The sequence below is a fragment of the Nannobrachium achirus genome (genome assembly GCF_963921795.1).
Source record: "Nannobrachium achirus genome assembly, chromosome: 21".
Taxonomy (NCBI): Eukaryota; Metazoa; Chordata; class Actinopteri; order Myctophiformes; family Myctophidae; genus Nannobrachium; species Nannobrachium achirus.
Genome location: NC_137828.1, coordinates 21,215,298 through 21,237,934, shown reverse-complemented (window position 1 = coordinate 21,237,934; position 22,637 = coordinate 21,215,298). Strand labels below are relative to the sequence as shown.

The following is a 22,637-nucleotide window of genomic DNA, read 5'->3' as shown; positions in this document are numbered from 1 at the left end:
TCAATCACAATAGCCACCCGCCGCAAAACACTTTCATTTAAATAACATCTATTTCCATTCTAATCCGATCAAAGCGTTTGGCTTGCAGTTTCTGTTTTATCAGAGGAGAGAGAGAGAGAGAGAGAGAGAGAGAGAGAGAGAGAGAGAGAGAGACAGAGAGGAGACAGAGAGAGAGAGAGAGAGAGAGAGAGAGAGACAGAGAGAGACAGAGAGAGACAGACAGAGAGAGAGAGAGAGAGAGAGAGAGAGAGAGAGAGAGAGAGAGAGAGAGAGAGAGAGAGATTTGTAATGCTTGCATGTGTTCACAGTGCTGCAAGAAGTACTCAGATATTTTTTATGAAAGTGCAATACCACAATGTAGAAAATACTCTGTAAGTCCTGTTTGAAAACATTACTTGTGTAAAAGTAAAATTATATTTAAAAGACCACTTATTGCACAGACGCAGATAGTCGGCCATTCAAGGTCTTATATATTTTTTTATTTTGAGGCATGTTTTCATGTTTCCTGACCTCAATTACACACAAAAAAAAAACCCTGAACTTTCAACATTCAGTGTTTTTTCTGTAAATCTGTAGTTTTTTTTTGAGAAAAGTGAGTTAATTTGCCTCTGACATACATATCATCATCCAGCGGGAGGGCGTGGTTGTAGGGGAGGGTGAACGCAACAACCAAAGTGGTGAATGGTAAACACTGCATGTGGAATGTATCTAGAATATATGAAGGTTTCAAGAAATATATTAATGTTTAAAAACTTTACTTACTTTTACACAATATATATATTTTTTTAGATGGATCTCTATGTGTGAGCATGCACCGTAGACCAATGTGTAGCTTGTTCTTCCTCATCATCTTGCCTTAAAGGAAAACTTTGTTTTTACAAAAGGGTTCATATTTTAGATAGTCATTAGAGAAAAGAAAAGATGAGTGTTAAAATTTTTTCAATTACTTCTTTCTATTGTTTTAGTGATTTTAACGATTCTGATTTGCATGCATGCCCCCAGGTTTGGGGCATGCATGCAAGTGGCTAAATATGTGTTTTTAGACAAAATAAGCCCATTCCCAAGATGCCCCGCAATCTTTTCATGGGCAGATGTGACTTATGGGGGCTGGTGTAAATGGTAACAAAGAAATTGCCAGCTTAAATTGTGTCTAAAAAGACATTTAGCCACTTGTATGCATGCCCCCACCCACTGAAATCAAAATACTAAAATCGCTAAAACAATAGAAAGCATTTTAACACTCATCTTTTATTTTCTATAATTACAATCTAAAATATGAACCCTTGTTGTAAGGGTAAGGACTGTAATTGGATTAGCATTTAGATATTTCATACGTTGGCGCCGCGTCATGCTTTTATTTCATTATGATTTTTCATTACAGCTAATTAGTCGAAGCCTCATTCTGGCTTTCTGTTTATCAATGTTAATGTTGTGGAACGTTATTAGTGCCGCATCCTGTACATATGAATGATGATTGATTGCAGATTCATAATGTCTGATACCTAGAGAAGCCAGATGGAGGGTTGTCGCGCACGTACACACACACACACACACACACACACACACACACACACACACACACTCTTCCTCTGAACCTTGATCACCCAGCCCAGGGTCCGGGACCCCTAGGGGGTCCTCAGAGTTACTACAAGGGGTCCTCCAAATCTTTGTGTGGTAGAAACCTTTTTTCTCTATTTTCATTTGAACCCTAGCCTCCATATTCTTAGACCTTTAGCCAAAAATAGCCGATCTACAAGCTCACAACGCCAGTGAGCTTGTAGATCGGCTATTTTCGACAAAGAGGTTTGGTGTAGGAGGGAAAAAGAGCAGAGTGAAAGGTCAGGTTTATTAAGTATTGACGGTTCAAGTGGTTAAATATCTGAAAACACAAATTGACATGAATCCAAAATACCTTACACTGATGATCATGCTGTCAAACAATGAAACTATATGTAATCTATGAACAGGTTGTGGGGGTCCCTGCTTGATCTCTCTCAACTAAGGGGTCCTTGGCCGGAAAACATTGAAGACCCCTGTCCTAATCTGTGTTTGTGTACTTTTATTGCTATACTTGTGAGAGCCAAATGCCCCCACAAAAACAAAAACAATAGATGGTTGTTTTATGGATAAAGACGTTTTTTTTTGGTCCACCGCTGTGGTAACGTTCCTGCCCACCACCGCCGAGGTTACGAGTTCCAATCCACCGTGGTGCAACTGGCTTTATCCAGTGTCAGGTGGGCACTAGGGAAATCTGGGCACCTCGATGTAAAATTGTCTATTTTGTCCAAAATGTTACAAAATAATTAAAAAAAATGTCTCAAGATGCCTGGGAACATTTTAGGCACTCAAAGTGTTAAGTAAAAGAAAGTATAGATGATCATAACATGCTTAACGTTTGACAATTAAGGTCTAATATTTCTACAACTGCTACAAAACGTGTATATATATATTCATTTTGGGGCATAAACACAAAGTTGAAGGATAAATTAAGTCTGATAAGGATGTACCGTGGATGTTCACCCAACAGTTTTGGTGGAGCAACTGAAACAGCTTTTTTCTCCTCACAGGGTATAAGGCTGAACTTAAGTCCAAATATGGACCAAAACACTCTTTAGTAACTAGTACTATCAGAACATACCATAGACCCATTTTGTTATTATTTGAATTAAATGACATCCCTTACCATAACTTTAAAGAGCTGGGGAGACAGGGAGACCCCTGTGACTGAACAAACACTCTATAGCAATGATTACCATCAGAATATACTGTACTAACCTTTATATCAACCTTTTAACAATAAATACAACTTTAGTTTTAACCAAAAAAATATCACTTGCACTAACTTTAAATGAACACTTACTTTAAATTAACACTTCAGGATGTTACAGTGTACTGAGATTGGACTCCCACATAAAGCGCTCTCTCTCTCTCTCTCTCTCTCTCTCTCTCTCTCTCTCTCTCTCTCTACTCTCTCTCTCTCTCTCTCTCTCTCTCTCTCTCTCTCTCTCTCTCTCTCTCTCTCTCTCTCTCTCTCTCTCTCTCTCTCTCTCTCTCTCTCTCTCTCTCTCTCTCATCTCTCTCTCTCTCGTTGTTTCGATTAGCCCCCATTGTGAGGCTTTTTTGGGGTGGGGGGGACCTGTGGCTTTGATGGTGTGATAAGGAGGAAAGGGGCAGACAGCAGGATAAATGGGATCTCTGCCGCGGTGTCCATATCAGCACAAATCTCACACTATCTACACGCACGCACGCACGCACACACGCACGCGCGCGCGTGTAACTCTGCAGGGCAGGTTGACCCTCTCAAGGACACTTTTCCAGGTGCACATGTGCTGTAGAGTAACACAAGTGCAAAATGATTTTAGGTTTTCAATGTAATATGGGTCCTGGGACCCAAAGATGGTCTTTTAGATGTGTTTCCTTGTGTTTAATATTATATTTATATGGTTATAAATAATATAAGAAAAATAAAAAAATATAATAACTAAATTCCAATTCTGACAACTTTAATATAGGCTATTTGCAAAATAAAAGTATATGCAAACAAAGAACAATGTGCTATTTAAAGTAAATGGCACCAAAATAAAGTAAAATATAATTAACTCATTTGTAGCCGATCCCGAGAATACTCGTGAAAAATACTCGAGTACTCGGAGTGCCGATCCCGAGTATACTCGCGTAATATACTGTATATAGTAGTGTTGTAGTACTCGAGTCAATGACTCGTCTCGAGTCAGGACTCAAGTCCAAATTTTCACTGACTCGGTCTCGTCTCGGTCTCGCCCTTAATTTGACTTGGACTCGTCTCGGTCTCGGTCTAATTTGACTTGGACTCGCCCCCCACCGAGTCCACTCGAGTCAAGTCACTACAATGCAATGGAATAAATGTTATATCCATATGAGGAGCGCATTCACGTTAACATTAAGAGAGCTGCCTTGTTAAGTAACAGAGCATTCTGACGCGCATCTGATAGGCACACAGTAGTAGCACACACGCACACACGGCACACACACACAGAGCCCCGCTCTGCACAGCAGCAAGCATCTAATCTTCCCAGAAGTTATTTTTTTCGCCAAACAGACAACAGCACAACAGTCCACTTTCCTCTTACCTGCAGGATATCCTTGTGTCCCCAAATAAATAAGTCCTAACAGCTTCCAAACACAAGCCTTTGTGATCATGTGTTGTGTAGTTTAATCCACCCGCACAGCTGGATTAAGAATTTACGTCTTTTTGTATTTCCAGGTGTAGTCTATTACTCGTTAAGCAAGCCTCATCCGAAAGTTTTAAAGTGCACTGATCAACAGAGAGAAGAGTAACATTGTAAGTCCCTGTAGAGAGGTTAAAACGAATCAAAACAACTTGAAGCAGTGACATGGGGTATTGTTTTGCCTTGTACTTGAAAGGCATCAGACTAATGACATAGGGTAGCCTACATTTCTCACCTTAAACAATGAAATGCAGACAGGCACATACTGCTATGTGTTTGAATGGGAAAACCTTATTTATTTATTTTAGCTTAATAGTCAAAATAAAATATTAAGATAAGAGTTTGTTTGAAAAATGTTTTGCTAAAATCATGCATGCTCTATTTCAATGCAACTATAACAGCAATGTTTAAAAATGTTATAGATTACCTACAGTAGTAGACATAATTATTTTTTAAATAATATTATTTTTGTTATCACTTGGCCTTTTGGTGCATGGGCATCAATATTATATCCATATCATGATATTAGACTGGATAGGCCTAATTATCGTCTGTGATTTGGGATATTGTACTGCAGTATATGCCAAGTCTTATTTGTACACTAAAGAACTTGTTCTCTGCCTGGGAGAAAATGTAATTGTAGCAACTCAAATGTCTAGTTCTTAGACAGAAAATTGGTATGGGAAAAAACTACCTCTCCAAAAAACTCCCTCAAACCTAAACCACAGCATTGACAGCAACCAAAGGTAATTTGGGGAGACCTATTGATTTAATTTGAAGACAAGCCATTAATTTGAAAGGTATTGGTAGGAAACAAAGTGTGTGTGTGTGTGTGTGTGTGTGTGTGTGTGTGTGTGTGTGTGTGTGTGTGTGTGTGTGTGTGTGTGTCTGTCCGAAAAAAAAATATATATATTGTTTTCTGCAGCCTACCTATCAAAAAAAAAAAGGGAAAAAAAAGAAAACTGGACTCGGCTCGGACTCGCCTCCCATTGGTCTCGGACTCGACTCGGACTCGGCCCCCTCCCAGGGGCTCTTGACTCGGACTCGACTCGGACTCGCCTCCCATTGGTCTCGGACTCGACTCGGACTCGGCCCCCTCCCAGGGGCTCTTGACTCGGACTCGACTCGGACTCGAACCCCATATGACTTGGACTCGCTTTAGGTGGACTCGACTACAACACTAGTATATAGAGTAACGCTGGCAATCTTACCCTACGGTCCGTTGGAAAGTCTTGGCACGATTGGACTCGCCGATTCATCATCATCGCGGATCCACGTGCACAAAATAGTAATCCTTTAACATGGAGGCCGACGGTCGATCTCATCTTTAATGTCCATTTTATCCAAAAAACACTTTTGAAGCCAAGGATGGCATTAGATTCTCGCTAAAAAAACACAAGCTGAAAGGCAACGATCGGCCATTACTGCAACCGCATTGGGAGATGACCACTTCCGGTGAATGACGTCATGACGTCAAACAGGAAATGTTTGCGCGACTTCTGGCCTTCAAAATAAGAAAATGGCCGCGGACGGAGCCTGTGAGAGGCATTTAACCCGTTCATGTCTGGAGCACAGAATGAGTTAAGACATAATTTGGTGGCATTTTTATGGTGGCATTCTACACCACTATAACAACAATCAATATGTTTTTAACATAACATTTTCAGCACTGCGTTATACTAAAAAGCGTGACCCAAAAAATCAGGTCAGCTCACGGCACAACACCATTGTGGACTATGGACTCACACGCGGCCATGTTAACTCAATGCGTGCCAAGGGCCACAAGAGGGCGCCAGAGTGCCAGAGATAGTCCCATTGACCACCGGTCTAACATACAGGGAGCCACGTAGCAGTGACGCGCGAGTCCACGTTGGTGCATGTGATCAATGTGCCCCGGATGAAGAGAGCAACAATGTTGCTATAGGCTATCGTTCATTTTAGAAGATCGATTTTCGGCGATTTAGCCGTAAATAAAACTTTGTTGCTGCCCTGGGAACACAGGGCAGCAACAAAGTTTACCGATTACGGGCCGATGTAAACAGAATCGCGGCCTGGGGCGTGGATGCAAAATTAGACCGGGGCTTCGTTGAGGCCTCCGATTAATTAATTCATTTTATTAAAAAACCCGGACTAGATCGGGATCGGCACCCCGGAATACGTCGCACTGCCGACAGTATAGATTGAGTTTTTTTGGGGGGGGGCTCTAAACTTTATTCTAAACCATTTTCAATGGAATAAATCGTCGGACCATCTAGACTCGGTCGTTGGGAAGCGTAGGACGAGCCAGGACCACCCGCATCTCTACAAGCAGCTTAGGGTAAGTAAAATAGCAAAAAAAAACATTGTATTGTATTGAAAAAATCCCGAACTTGTCCGGGATAGGCACAAGAAGGGTTAAAATTTGTGGTGTCCAACCCGGAAAGTCAGAGGCGCAGGACTATCAGCATCACTGTTCAATGACATAATAAAACAAACAGCAGCGTACAGACTTTGACCGGCATCATTTGACATTTGTGACAAATATTGGAACAGTCACACACGTTCACAGCCTGCTCTCTTTGATTGGCTAAATTAATCTAGCTATGTCTAACTATGTCCAGTGATGTGAAACTCAAGTACACAGGGGGCAAAAAAATAAATAAAAATGGTACAAGTCGAGGGCCGGCCTGATTCAATGTTTATTTAAAACAGGGGTCTTCAACAGGGGGTCCGCGACCCCTAGGGGGTCCGCGACCCCTAGGGGGTCCGCGACCCCTAGGAGGTACTGCAGGGGGTCCGCGAAATTATTGCTTAAAAAAAAAAAAAAAAAAAATATTCAATTTCATTTTTTTTAACATTTATGTTAAAAAATAAATCATGATTCTATCCATTTTGAATAGCTTGAATACATGATTACTATGCAATTGACAGATTGTTGATATTATTGACATTGGTTCTCAGTTAACTCATTGACTGCCAAGGCCCGAGTTTCCCGAGTTATTACAGTAGTCCCAGGCTGCCACAGCCCGAGTTTTCCGAGTTGGAAGCCATTTTGAAAAAAAAAAAAAAAAAAAATCAAAAAATGTTTTTATAAAAAAAATTCTAAAAATGCCTCAAATGTATTAGGCATGATCGCAATTGCGAAATTGCATGTTTAGCCCCATAAACACATCTTTCAAAATGTCAAAAATGGCTGTTTTGTCTGACTTTGAAGGCTTGTATCTCATGAATGCCTGAACGGATTTCCAAGCAGATTTTTTTGTTTGAAAGCTGTTAAAAAGTACTACACATATGGTGCATATATGGTGCATGGGCGTGCACGATCCGTGCACTAAAAATTGATCCGTGCACTAGAAATTTAGGAACGTGGCATCCTGGTACTTGGCGGCCATCTTGAAAAGGGCATTCAATGAGTTAATAAGTATGTTTAGAAATGGTAGTGGTACGGCCCACCCTGCTCGCTGTAACTTGTACATGTTTAAAATTAAAAAATAGTCGGAGCCCCGACCCCCCCACCCTACGAGGTGGTAGGGGGTCCCTGCTCCATCTCCCCATGAGTTTGGGGGTCCCCGGCCTGAAAACGTTGAAGACCCTAAAACATATTGAACGTGGACCTAACACAGCCTATATTATTGCACTAACATTAATCATTAATTTAATTAAGTCACAAAATCATAAAATTAGTTGCAATATATTGCTGTCAGTAATTTCAAGTGAAAACGTTTTTCAACAGGCAAACAGCAAAAAAGGTAATTTTCCTTCAAAAATCAAATATGTCCCTTAATAAATGCAAAAATGAAACTGCATGCATTAAAAAATGTCATGTTAAAGCTCAGTTTGCTGCTCTATGATCCTCACCAATCACTGATTTAATATAGTAAAATGAGAAAGTAAATCAAAAACACACAGTAGACACATAGGTTTGCCCTTTACATCCGTGAACATGTACAGTAGGCTACTCTGCCTCGCACCTGGCTTGAAAACTCGTTTTCAGAGTTTACCTTCGTTAAACCATTTTTGGGGAGAGTAGCTGAAAGTTGACCACAGGCGATACGCTTCCTTGCGCTCGCGGGCCATCGATACGCGCCAATGCACTCGCAGTGCATTGTGGGACTTGTAGTATTATGGTGATTCCTGCAAATTACCGATATACTGTACTTGACGTTTTAACCCCAGCATCCCTATTCAGGGTTCACCAAAAAAAAAAAAAAGAAAAAGTGTAACAACGTTAGGATGCGTTGTGAGCTTGTAGATCTGTATTTTTTGGTGAAAAGAGTTGGTGAAGAGAGTTGGGGTAGATCAGGGGTAGGCAAACTTTATGATCAAAAGAGCATTTTTTGGGCCAAAAACGTATTAAAAATATATTTGGAGCCACAAAAAGATGTTTGCTTTATATATTCATTTGTGCTTTTTCTGGTCTTGCAATATTACTTTTTTACTGTTATTTATTTGTATTGTTTGCTCACTTCTCAAAGCAGATCAAGTACACCAATAAGCCAGCATGTGTTGGTGGTGAAAGCAAACATATCCAAGCATTCATATTCTTAATTTTCCTTCAATAATTACTCAAAGCAGATCAAGTACACCAATAAGCCAGCATGTGTTGGTGGTGAAAGCAAACAACATATCCAAGCATTCATATTCTTAATTTTCCTTCAATAATTACTCAAAGCAGATCAAGTACACCAATAAGCCAGCATGCATTGGTGGTGAAAGCAAACAACATATCCAAGCATTCACATATACTTTATTTACCTTCCATAATTAGTTTCTTATTTGTATCTGGTCTCTAGGCAACAATCGTTTTCCAATAGGAGAATGTTAGATTAACTTTATGACTTCTTATTATTAATTATCTTTTACATACAGTACTTCTTTTCCCCAAGCAACTGGGAGCCATGGGATGCAGCTCTAGAGCAGCAGGTTGCCTATCTCTGTTCTACGTAAATAACTGGGGTAGATGAAGAGAGATTAAAAGAACTCAAGTACAGTGCAAACCAGGTTTGTATTACTGAAGTGATACTGATGAATTCCAAAATCCAAATATTATGAAATTATTCTGAGGCACCCCTGGACTGGCATCAAGGCACCCTAAGGTGCCACGGCACCCACTTTGGGAAACCCTGCTCTAGAGCAATGGTTCTAGAACCCTTTTTATGTGTGTGTGTGTGTGTGTGTGTGTGTGTGTGTGTGTGTGTGTGTGTGTGTGTGTGTGTGTCTGTCTTACCTTTGTGACCACTCCAGAAACAATGACAGTGGGCTTTGGAGGACTGGAAAAAAGAAAAGACAGGAAAGAGCGAGAGGGAGACAGAGACAGACAGAGAGTGGCATGTTAATATAAAATATATTTCAAAACCATAGTCATTCAATCATAATCTGCTGTGTCCATTAAGCAGCCAGCATTTCATACTGTAGCGATAAATAGGAGCTTAAAGTTTACTACGTTAGTTCTATTAATCCAAACCTGGACACCATTGACTTAAGCAATATTACACCAGAGCCTTATTACAATATTACACATCAACCTTGCTGCAGGAACAAGCCGCAAGCGAGTTCCGTAGGCAGGGCTGAAGTGCCAATAGAGGGTATGCGCGTGACATCATCATCGTACCAGGAAGTTATGCGGAAAACACCTCTTGAGTGGCAAAAAACAACTTTCTGGCTTTGAAAGCCCATACATCCAAGAAGTAAAGTCCTAATTGATTGCATTAAACAATGTTAAACAACGTTAAGCTCACATTGCCACTCACTTTGCCACTCGATTTGCCACTCGATTTGCCATTCACTTTATGCATGCGCATACCCTCTATAAGCACGATAAGGCACAACCCTCGAGTGTAATATTGCGATTATGCAACAATGTCAACTTAATTCCATTGCAATTAAAATATTCGACTGAAATGTATAATTTTTTTAATGCCAGATTTTGCCACTATTGTCCCTGAACTTAACTTGAAAACTGCTAGCATAGCTGCTTGCAAGGCATCGCCTACGGACACAATAAAAGCGGGCACGGGATGGGTAGAAAACTATTTCAACCAATCAGATTGCTTTGTCGGAACTACCTGTTGCATAATGATCATTATAATAAAGATGCTCTGAAAACGCATGCGGCCCACCAATCTGACAGCAGTTTAGTGGTCAGATGGGTGGGCAGCATGCTTATCAAGTGGGCCCTGGTCCAGAGAAGGTTGGGAGCCACTGTGCTAGGCCACCATGGTTGGTTGTGTCAGTGTGTGTGTGTGTGTGTGTGCACGCACGTAGCTGCCCAGACATTTTACAAGCCACCTCAGAAAACTCAGAGATGCTCTTGCTACCGCGTGCGAGCGGCCACACCCACACACACACACACACACACACACACACACACACACACACACACACACACACACACACACACACACACACACACACACACACACACACACACACACACACACACACACACACACACACACACACACACACACACACACACACACACACACACACACAGGACCTGCCAGCTGCTTAAATGATCCCATTCATTGTGACCAACGGCTGGGGGAAATGGAAAAAGAATCTAGGAGGAAAGAACAGATGAGACAGCCAGACCTGAGAGGAGCAGCTAATAAGGACAGAGAGGTGGGGACATGGTTACCGGGATAAGGAGGCACAGGAGGAAGAGGAGAGAGGTGTGTGAAGACTGGGAGGGTGAGAGAGAGAGGTAGAACGAGAGAGGAGAGATGGAGAGAGAGACAGAGAGGAGTGCATCTTCACGTGGGGATGATAACAGGCATCCAACCCCAAATAAATCACTTCTTGAGACTGAGATGCCACAAATCTGTGATTTCATATTACTGTATCTGCTGCCGTTTTTATAATGCTGAATATGTTTTAAACCTGCATAAGTATTTCCGTTTATCCACTTTTGCCATTTATTTGTAATCGTGCACCTTGTCTACAGTACTTTTGTGTATCTCTGCTGTCAGACATAAACCTTAAGTTGTACCTTCATAAAATGTCACACAAAATGAGTGAACATGGCCTCGCTTCAACAAGTTCACAACACGTCGCATCGTGATGTGTTGTGAACTTGTAGATCGGCTATTTTCACTATTTTATCTTATTATTTTAATAATAATAAAAAAGGAACGGGTTTGGACATACAAGGTTTTGCTCTTATTTCACCAGTTCTGTGTTTTCTGCGTTCCTATCTTCTCTATAGCATACTACACCATAACCTAAGTCAGTTCAGGAGGGCTCCCTGACGCGGAAAAAAACAAAACAAACATCAGTTCTGTTCTGAAGCCAAACCCTACTCGCCACAGCTAACACTGTTGTTGTTGGCGACTCAAGGATTGCACAGTACACTACAGCCAGCAGCACTGCTGGAAGTGGAACAGATGGTCAAATTAATACCTGGATATGGTGACCACAACGTGCTGTGGGGAAATCTGTGACGGAGGTTGTGTTTATGAACGGTCACTACAGAAAGAGATTTCAGAGGGGTTTTTGTACCTCCTGGAGGTTGGCACATGTCTCTTCCAAACTACCGCTGCTTTTCACAGCTTACAGAATGAACTTGAAGATGGACTGCAAGCAAAAACAGCGCGGAACAGATCTGACCAATCATAGTAGCTGAACCAGTAAGACTCCCTAATTGGGAGATAAAGGACTGTCAGGTCACATACACAAACTTTAGAAGGCAATGGTAGCCAATCAGGAGGGAATATGGGAAATTGATGACATGACTTTAGAGATACTGTGTACCGCTTTGCGCGATTTTAGAGCAAAATCTGTAGGAGCAATGTCCGAAAATGTGTTTTGCAAGAATCGGCCTCATGGTGGCGCTAGAAGAGGGCCATGTGAGAAATGAGAGGTGGGGGTTGTGGTTTGGCAGCCAAGGAGTGCGTGTGCAATGTTTGGCATGGATAGGGGCAACTGTGGCGGAGAAATGAGTAGGGCAAAAGTGTGACATGTGACGTGGGATGTGTGACGGACAGACAGACTGACTGACAGTCGGTGGAGCTTTCCTGAACCTCTGAATGACATATAGTAGTTTTGGGCCTGCCGAATCGAACCACACTAGTGTAGTATGTTATGGGCATACTGTTAAAGGTGATACACCATGCATTTAAAAAGTATTTATGTCATATTGTTTATGTCCCAAAAAACGTTTCAAAAGGTTTGAGGCTAAATTACCACTCCTGAATAGAGAGCCTCTCTCATTTTTGAATGGCTCTGAGCATTTTCAGTTGCAGTACCACCTTTGGCCTGAACTGCGCGAACTGTTCTTTTTTAACTTTTTCCCTGCCAGATTATTTATTTATTTATTGGGTCTGGTGCCATCAAAAAGCGGCTTACCTTTGCGACGTTATAGTAGATAGATAGACATTCTTTTTTTTATTTTTTTATTTTTTTAAGTGCCTGGTCTGCACTTTCGCAGACCAGGCAGCAGAGGGCGGCGTCATGCCATTAATGTGAATTTGGCCGGTCTCGCTTGCCATACATTGAGAGCACTCACTGGCCACAGAGCCTCCGGGCCAGAGAAAATCAACACGGAAGAGAATTGGTCTCCGTTGATGTTAACGCATAATGGATTTTTAAGACCATCACTGCGGACGATGTGATTACAGTACACGGCGGCGCGACCCCTCATCAGCTTAAGGACATCAACAAGGTAAACGAACGAACGGCCGTATTGGCGCGGCGCGACCTCGAGAATTGGGGCGAACGGGAACGTCCAAAGCAGTATAAGAGTTAAGTATAAAGTTATCAAATATGTCAGTAATTTCTTTGTATATTGAGGTTATGTGTCATATCTGCCATGTGCAACTTCAAAGCCTACAAAGCCAAACAGAAATGTAATTGTCAACGACAAATACGCAATTAAATCGTTAATCACAATTATTTGAGTGACAATTAATCGCCATGTAAAATGTCATAATCGTGACAGCCCTACACATGAGAAACGATCAGCGTCTCATTTCATGGCGTCATCACCCCGGGCTAAAGAACACAATCTGTGGAGCCAGGACACCCTTCAGAACTCTGCTCAGCTACCCTCGTAACTGCATCTCACTGCTTCACGGCTTCTTCATATGAAAAGCATTTCCGGAAAATGCTGAACAGCCTTTGAGCTGCATCTATAAACACAAAAAGGTCGATTGTGTTAATGATGGATTCTTGTATCCAACATGAAATACAAATAAAAAAATATGGAAGACCAAAATGTTGACAGGCTTGCGCAAGACCAGAACATATGGAAAAGACTGGCATGTGGGCGAGCGTCTGTCACAAGTAGAATCAACCGCGGGAAATATCTTGGACAGCCTAAGCTTTGACATACGCAGACAATGAACAATCTTAAACTGAATGAGGCCGTGCCTCGCACATATGGATGAAGAATGGATTTGTTTGAGATGTCAACCTTCTGACTTTCTGTGAGCTTGTAGATCGGCTATTTCCACTATAAAATGTTCTTTTTAAAGTGTAAAGTTGTCAAATATGTATATTTGGGTTATGTGTCATATCTGCCATGTGAAACTTCAAGCCCATTGGTCTTCTGTAATGACTGTGTCTAGGTCACTTTCCCATTGTTCTTTTATTATTGATAATGAGGTACCTCCATATCAGAGATCATTGAGTAAAGTATTGAAACAATGCCCTTCACCCGAGGTTTGAGATGGCATTTAATGGCATTGTCGGGAACTGTGTGAATTGGTTTCTTACAAAATGTCTAATCTGTAAATAGCGAAAGAAGTTCTGTCTTCACAGACCAAACTCTCTGCTAACTTGCTCAAACGACATGAAAGCATCATCTTTAAATAACTTTTAAAAATTAAAAATTCCCTTATTAGTCCATTGATTGAAAGATTGGTCCATTAAAGAAGCCGGGAACAAATGGTTGGCTGAAATTGGGGCATTAATAGTCATGGGAGCTAAGCCATAATGTTTCCGAAAATGCGACCAAATCTTCAATGAAATGCTGCATCACAGGATTCTTACAGGGCTGAGGGGTGTGTATGGGTAAAGATGAGCATAGGAGAGCTGAAAGCGAAATAGGACTACAAGAATTGGATTCAATCCCCAACCAATTGGGGGCGTTTGGGGAAGAAACATCAAAAAACCAATATAATAATCTTTTAATATTTGCAGCCCAATAGGACATACAAGGTTTCCACCCGACTAGGGCTGTCACAATTATTACATAATCGTCTAATCACAATTCACCGTTTGTCAGCCTTCTGATTGGTCCCTGAGACTCCCTGACTGGCCAACCAGAAAAGATCATTCACTTTTTGCTATCGGGGGTGGAGTTTGTGCAGTGGAGAATGTTGCTTTAGGCTTTCAACAACGGTCCGCTCTGCGCGACACGGCGTGCGTGCAGTACGGCCGCGCGAGGTGATAGCGATTTCGCTCATTATAATGAATAAGCTTCAACAGACTAGTTCACATGGACCTTATCAATGTAACTAAGAGTTACGATTGGGTACATATATTTTAAATGGGCAGAATTACGAAAGCCAGCCTATTATGGGAGTAGAACTATAATCTGGTTGTCATTTTCCTACCCAAGATGCACTGCGCTTTCTCTTTCTATTTCTCTCCTCTCTCTGATCCAGAGGATTAAACTAATTAAAACATATATTTTCAGCAGAAAACGACTGTTTTGCTATGTAACTACTGTACTTTTTTTTCCCCTTTTTATTAATATCACGTAGATGTGTTTTTTTTGGTACTTTATATAGCTGTAATGAGGCTATGAACAATCTTTTTTTCCCCATCCACTTCCACTATAAAAGAATCTGCAATGGTGATTCTGTCCCACTGGGATTAAACAATTAAAACATATATTTTCGGGGGAAACCCCCTGTTTTGCAATGTAACTACTGTACCTTTGTCTTCCCTTTTTATTAATATCACCTAGATGTTTTTCCTTTGGTACTTTAAATTGCAATAATGAGGCAATGAAAATACCCTCTCCCCCCATTCACTGCCACTATAAAAACAATCTGCCCAGGGTCATCTGTACCACCATAAAAACAGGGCAGAATGGGGCGGGATTTGCAAATGAGAAAATTATTTGAGGTAATGGCAAATCATTTTTTGATAATCATCATAATCGTTTACATGTTGAAAAATGTTTATATACAGTATGCTCAAACATTTAAAAAATAGTGATGCGACGCGTTGTGAGCTTGTAGATCAGCCCTACACCCGACAGTGACGTTACCGTTTCGCTACGACTGTCACAACAGCGCCGGGGGATAATAAGCAGCTCCTCCAGTTTTCACACAAAGTTTAAATAACAAGACAAGTGGGGACCCCATACAGTGCTGAGTGCACCGGCCACCGCTGGATATCTATTCATAAGACGGCAGCATCGTGCTGGGCTGTCACCACTTTATGTGTGCAGAGTGCAGGGAAAAATAAAACACGTGGAAAATTGTCTCAGCCGGGAGGAAAACGTGTATGTCCAAAACCGTTACTTTTCAGGAAATGGAAGTACTGTACTTAAGTACAATTGTGAGGTACTTTTACTTTATTGGAGTATTTCCAATGTTCAATACTCTTACCCCTACTCCACTACATTTCACACAGACAACGAAATATTGTACTTTTTTACTTTTACTCCACTACAATGATTTGAAAACTTTAGTTCCTGGTTATTTTGTAGTTTTTGATTATTATTACAAAAAAGACACAAACCACTTCAGCCCTATTTACATTTTTAGTTCGGCTATTTACAAATAGCCAATCTAAAAGCTCACCATCTGCAATTTCATGATAACTTGTGAAATGGGACATTCTACATGAGTACTTTTACTTTTGGTACGAAGTATATTTAGACGGCAATACTGTACTTTTACTCAAGTACATTTTGATTACCAGTCTTTTACTTGTAACAGTGTTTCACATTTCCATATTCATACTTAACTTAAGTAAAACAAGTGAGTACTTTTCCCACAACTGCAAGGACACACGACGAGCCACATTGTGTGAACTTGTAGATCTTTCACAACTTTTGTTTGACACTCTTGTACGACGAAGTAGGGCATTAACTCATCCAGTGCCAGGAATCTCCACTAGAGGGCGCCCAATGGCCAGAGAATCCACCATAGACATACCGTGCGCAGCCATGACGCGCCTTAACACTTTCCTTTGTGTCATGAACAGGAACAGGATGAAGTTAGCTTGAAGTTAGCTATTGGCTACCAAGCATTTTAGAAGCCCTATTTTCGGCGATTCAGCAGTGATTAAACCTTGCGCACCTCATGGATATGCATGGAACAGAGAAAATGAGCTCTGAAGATCCTGGATTGCATTGGAGTGGACGGCAAATATCGGCGGCGCGACGCTCTCGCGGGCCGATGTAAACAGATCGCGGCCGGCGGCCGGCTCGAAAATTTAGCCCGGTGCTTCGGTAAGGCCTCTGGATGTTTTTTTTTTATTTTTATAAAAAGCCGGACTAGTTCGGGATCGGCACCCCGAACCCCGAAAATGCCGAAATAAAGCCGAACTAGTTCGGGATAGGCACAGTAAGAGTTAAAAGTGACAACAGAAACGAGAAAAGGTTGAAATACGGAGATAAGGATTTCTGCCTGACAGCGTCGAAATGATGAAAAGGGCTTAAAAGACAGCGGAACACAGAGAGCAAGCGGAATAGAAGTCTGAGGAGAGGACACGCTGGCAGGTGAGGCAGCACGTTGTTTGTTCACATGCACACACAGAGCACACTTCAATCATTCCTCCAACTGTGTTCAGAGTTGGGCCGCAAATCATCCATTATTTCATTATAATAATTATAATTATATAAAGATAATTGCACGTAAGTGAGTGGGAATGAGTGAGTGAGAGAGAGAGTTATTCAACTGGTTATGTGTGTTGAGGGGGCAGTTGGGTGACTGTCTGCAGAGACAAAAGCAACCTGCAGGGGGCTCCAGAGAACTACATGGAATGTAGAGACTGAGTCAAGAGAAGAGTACTGTTTATAGCACAAACTTAACTAGACAGTTACATTAATTGCATGAACATCTGATGTACATTATCAAAGTGTAAGTCTTGCTTTGTAACACACACACACACACACACACACACACACACACACACACACACACACACACACACACACACACACACACACACACACACACACACACACACACACACACACACACACACACACACACACACACACACACACACACACACAGTAATTCCCACTGCACTCATGTCTCTGCTTCAGCAGAGCAGAAAGTGGGTTGCCTCTGGAGATGTTTACCGTTGTCGCAGCAACAGAATGCTCGTCACCTGTGATCTACACTTAATTAGTTGCCACAGGTACAGAGCAACAACTGGCTGCTGAACATATAATACTTTCTCTTTCAGGAAGAAAAAAGAAAGAAAATCCAATGTATATACCGGTATATTCTTTTGGCTATTTACACCCTTTTCTTTGTAATTTAGTCCATGGCTCTTCAACAGGGGGTCCAGGAAAGAGGTTTGGTGTAGAGGTAAAAAAGAGCAGAGCAGGTACAGAGTGAAAGGTCAAGTTAACTAAAAACACAAATCCAACATAGACTGATGACAGTGCTGTCAAACAAGTCTATAAATCTATCTATGAAATCGATGAAAATCTGCATCACACATTTATACAATAATTATGTAGAGGGGTCGCTGCTTTATCTCTCTCAGAGCTAAGGGGTTCTTGGCCTGAAAACGTTGAAGACCCCTGATTTAGTCTTTATGCCAATTCATTCCTCCCCACGCACATTTGTGTGTGTCGTCTCCGCTGTTGTACTCTACTGGCCTCGCCTGCCAGTGAGGAGCCCCCACCAAGAGGATGTAGAGCCTTCGCCCCAACACTCCCTGCTGACAGGTGCCAACCCCCAGCCCATAGGTGTACGCGTAGTAGTGACACATATCACTCTCCCCATCACTCCTCCCTTGGAACACGGGCCAAATGTGTTCGGATACACCAAACTGCGGTATCGAACCCTCAGCCTCCTTGGTAGTGGGCAGGCACTTTACCACTGCACCACCCGAGCGCCCGTCGCTGGGTTGCATGCACAATGTATCTAGAATATGAGTTTATGTTTTTTTATTAAATTGAAGAAAATAATTAACTTTTCCACAATATTCATTTTTTAGATTGATCTGTATGTGTGTGCATTGTGCAATGCATATCAACTTCTTGTGAAGCAGTGTACAGTTTAGGTCAGCGCTTCTCAAACTTTTTTGTGTGAAGGTAGTCCCCCACAGGAATCTGCGATTCGGCGATCGCGGAAATGATCACAGGTTTCTCAGCCATCGCGAGTGTTGGCGGGACGGTGTGTAAGTAAAAACCTGACATTATATCAGTTATTACTACTATATAAAATAAAATAAAAAACGATTTGTACATGGTGAGGCCACCTCGTAGGACTTTGCTTCACAGGGCCCTGGGGGACTAGTTTGACTGACGCACAGCCCCCCATTCCTACTGAATCTGTGTCCTGACCTATAGTTCCTCTATGCCTATGGTCCTGACAATGACAATGCTAGTTATTAATGCATAGTTCTGCATCCTCTAAAATTATACTATGGACATGGTTTGGATGACAATAGAGGGTATGCGCGTGACATCATCATCATACCAGGAAGTTATGCAGGAACGCCTACTGAGTGGCAAAAAACTACTTTCTGGCCTTGACAGCTCATATATCCAAACAGAAAGTCATTATCTGATTATATTAAACAACATTAAATGACGTTAAACTCATTTTGCTACTCACTTTGCCACTCGATTTGTCACTCGATATGCCATTCACTTTATGCATGCGCATACCCTCTATAGTCTTTGCAACATAAATTAATTATTACAAAACAATAACAATGAAAAAATATTTTCTTTAATATTAGATTTTTATCCTCAAAAACTATTATTTAATATTCCAATTATTCTAACCAATCCCTAATTACAATTAATTATAGCTATTTCATGAAGGATTTTACTTGATTATTAGAACAAAATAAAAATGTGCCTGATTACTGGTAATTTTAGGTTGTTTTTTAATGTCCGCGGAATATTAAAATGTGCCTGATTACAGGTAATTTTAGGTTGTTTTTTAATGTCCGCGGAATATTAACTATCAAGCAGCAGATTCCTGGGGGGACTATCTAAATTGATATATACTGTATAACACAAGGCATCGGCCAGTTTAGGCTCGACTCTAAATGGACACAATCTTTATAATATTCACCAATAAGAACAAACCACTTTACAATAACAACGTTGGGGTAACTAAGATTTCATTCATTTCCTGAAAACTAACGGTTTTGGACATACAAGGTTTCCACCCGACAGCACTGTACAAGATTAATCACTGACTGCATTATATTTTAATACATTTTTCCATTGCTAACTAGGGGTGGGCGATATGGAAAAATACAATATCACGAAATGTTCCCAAGCTGTATCACAATACACAATTTTACCACGATTCTCTTTCACGTTGGTTTTTATGGTTATTTTTTAAGTTACTTGACTCTCTGGGTTCCTTTTGGGTGGTCTAAATTTAACTTTTTAAGTATGTAACTCTGACAGTATACAAATTAAACCAAATAGACCCGTAAGTGGAGACCTTGACATTTTAAAGTTTGAGAACTACTGACTTGAATTCTGCATTGAATCTCTGTATCAACGATTAAACAGGATTTTTTACAAGGCTCCCTCAACTTTATCACGATATATATGATATCTCTGAAAAGGCATATTGTGGACGTGGATTGTATCGTCTCAACGATAATTATCACCATATCGCCCACCCCTATTGCTAACCATAGGCCTAAGGCCAAAAAATAGCAGATCTAAAAGCTCACAACGTGAATATAGCTATAGATCAGTCATTTTTCAGGGCATGATACTGGCATTTTACAACGCACATATATAACCACATTTCACTCTTTTTCTCTTCATTCAATCGCTAAATCTAATCTCTAAATGTCTAATCCTAACCTCAACCAAAATATGTTCTCAATTGTAAACCTATCCCTAAAAAAAACATTAAAACAGGAAAACATGTCTTTCTAGTATACTGTACTTGTGGGGACATTTGGTCCTCACAAGTATAGTCTCACACACACACACACACACACACGCACACACACACACACGCACACACACACACACACACTCTCACAGAGGAACAGGCTGCATGGATACATTTGAGTTAGGCAGCAGTCAGTGGAGCGTTCTGGAGAGGCAGGTGTCAGGAGAATACCTGTCTCCTGCAACCAGTCAATACTGGATGTGATTTGCCATGATGGACATTTTCAACAGGGCTACAGTAAGCACAGAGAGACAGGGTTAGTTAGAGTGAGGAGGAGAGAGACAGACAGTCACAGTAAGCAGAGAGACAGACAGGGTTAGTTAGAGTGAAGAGGAGAGAGACAGACAGTCACAGTAAGCAGAGAGACAGACAGGGTTTGTTAGAGTGAGGAGGAGAGAGACAGACAGTCACAGTAAGCAGAGAGACAGACAGGGTTAGTTAGAGTGAAGAGGAGAGAGACAGACAGTCATGGTAAGCAGAGAGAGACAGGCGGCAGCCATTCACAACTGGCAATAACAAACCTAGCCCAGCCTCCCCTGACCTTTCTTTGTATTTACCTACTGTATATATTTTTTGCACTGTTTATTTTATTTTTATTAGCTTTTTTTTTTTTACTATATCTACTGCATAGTACTGCGTTCTATCATAGAGTGAAGAGGAGAGAGACAGACAGTCACAGTAAGCAGAGACGGACATGGTTACAGTGAGGAGTGAGTTCTCAACGGGCCTAATAATGGATGAATCGCAACTCCGTCCCTCCAAACACTGTCAAACCTCCGTCTAGAATCACAGCCGCATCTAATGGGCCCATTCACTTTGAATGTAAATACCGCGGATTTTTACACATTAAATATTAATTTCGTTTTGGACCCAGAGCTTCGAAATATCTTCCAATCCGTCAAAAAGGCCTGGATATGCATTGGAAAAATATGTAGACCTTTAAACCTTTAAAACAATACAACAAAGGAATAAAACGCAGCAGAGAGGAATGAGGAAATCGCGCTGACTGCTGGACCTTTAACCAGGCGTTTACACTGACTCAGATCGATTTAAATATGAATACACATGACTAAAAATACCTATATATAATATTTGTTATGTTAAATAGCTACTGGGTATAGCCTAATGTAGGCTGAATGAACAGGGGTAGTCTAAAACGCGAAGTGTTTCATCTCTGGCTTGGGTAGCTGCAGTGGAGGCTATGGGCAGGGGCGTCACAAGGGGGGGAGTGGGACTGAGTTACTAGGGCCCAAGGTGGAAGGGCCTTAATTATTTTAGACTTTAGCTATTGAAAAATAGCAGATATACAAGCTCACAGCGCGGCACTCGCGCTGCGAGCTTGTAGATCTGCTATTTTTTAAATCCCCCGATGAAGAACATTCATGTGAGCCCGCAGTGAATCCTTGTACCCAGGGCCCAGAATTTGGTGCAACGACACCCTTGTCTCCATCTTGCACAATGTATCTAGCTAAAACTTTTCAGGAATCGCGACCATTTCACACCAGAGATATCAAATGTTATAGATTTATAAGCAATCGGCACGATAAGAAACATGTAGACCTAGCCAACATTTGAAGCAGTTTATTCTGGTTGTTGTTTAATGTAGAGTATAGCCTACCTCATTTGTCGCTCTATAGGCTGTTTAAACACACCATCATCACACTCACAGATCAAATAAATACATTAACACACCGTTTGGGCATTAAATTCACTTGTAGGTATATTCATTAAGTGCTGCTATTTGTTGTCGTTCTTACCTTTTGTTGCGGTACACATAACTGTCCAGTCCAGTGATAAAAGTTGGCTTATATTAGATGAAGTAGCCTATTCCTTGGTGCTTCATGATAAACACATACTGTAGAATGTGTTGGTATAAAATGGGTCATACACTTATTTTCTCAGTCCATATGACAAGACTTGATGAAGCTCACATGCCGCCCAGGTCAATAACACTAATCATTATAATGGCATGAGTCGAAGTCCGTGATGATAATGTTGGCAACATGCATGCTTATGGCTGATGTTAGGCTTAATCAGTAGCTATTCATTCTCTCGAGACAGAGTAGTAGCAAGCGACCTAACCTTTCCTTGACGATGGCTAGCCAGATTGGTAGCTATTTAACATAACAAATAAGGTGTTGGGTGTTAGTCATGACATATTAGCCAATACAGTGTATTCATATTTAAATCAATCTGAGTCAGTTAAAACAGCTCTATAGGTCCAGCAGCCAGAGAGCGATTTCCTTATACAGTATTCCTCTGCTGTTTACTTTTTAAAAAAAAGATACTGGAGGACAGCCTATTTAAGCACAATCTACAGTATGCTGTCCAGATGGCAAGAGGTATACCTGAGCAGCCTGGACTACTGAAGTAT

At 41.2% G+C, this 22,637-nt stretch overlaps 1 protein-coding gene across 1 annotated transcript in view; it reads right to left on the bottom strand.

The window, feature by feature from the left end:
* The window catches only part of dap (death-associated protein), a 50,156-nt gene that overhangs the window by 13,971 nt on the left and 13,548 nt on the right, over positions 1-22,637 (bottom strand). Inside the window, exon 3 of the mRNA XM_080752402.1 lies at positions 9,415-9,457. Within this exon, the coding sequence (XP_080608528.1) occupies positions 9,415-9,457 (43 nt within the window). The remainder of the gene's footprint in view (positions 1-9,414; positions 9,458-22,637) is intronic.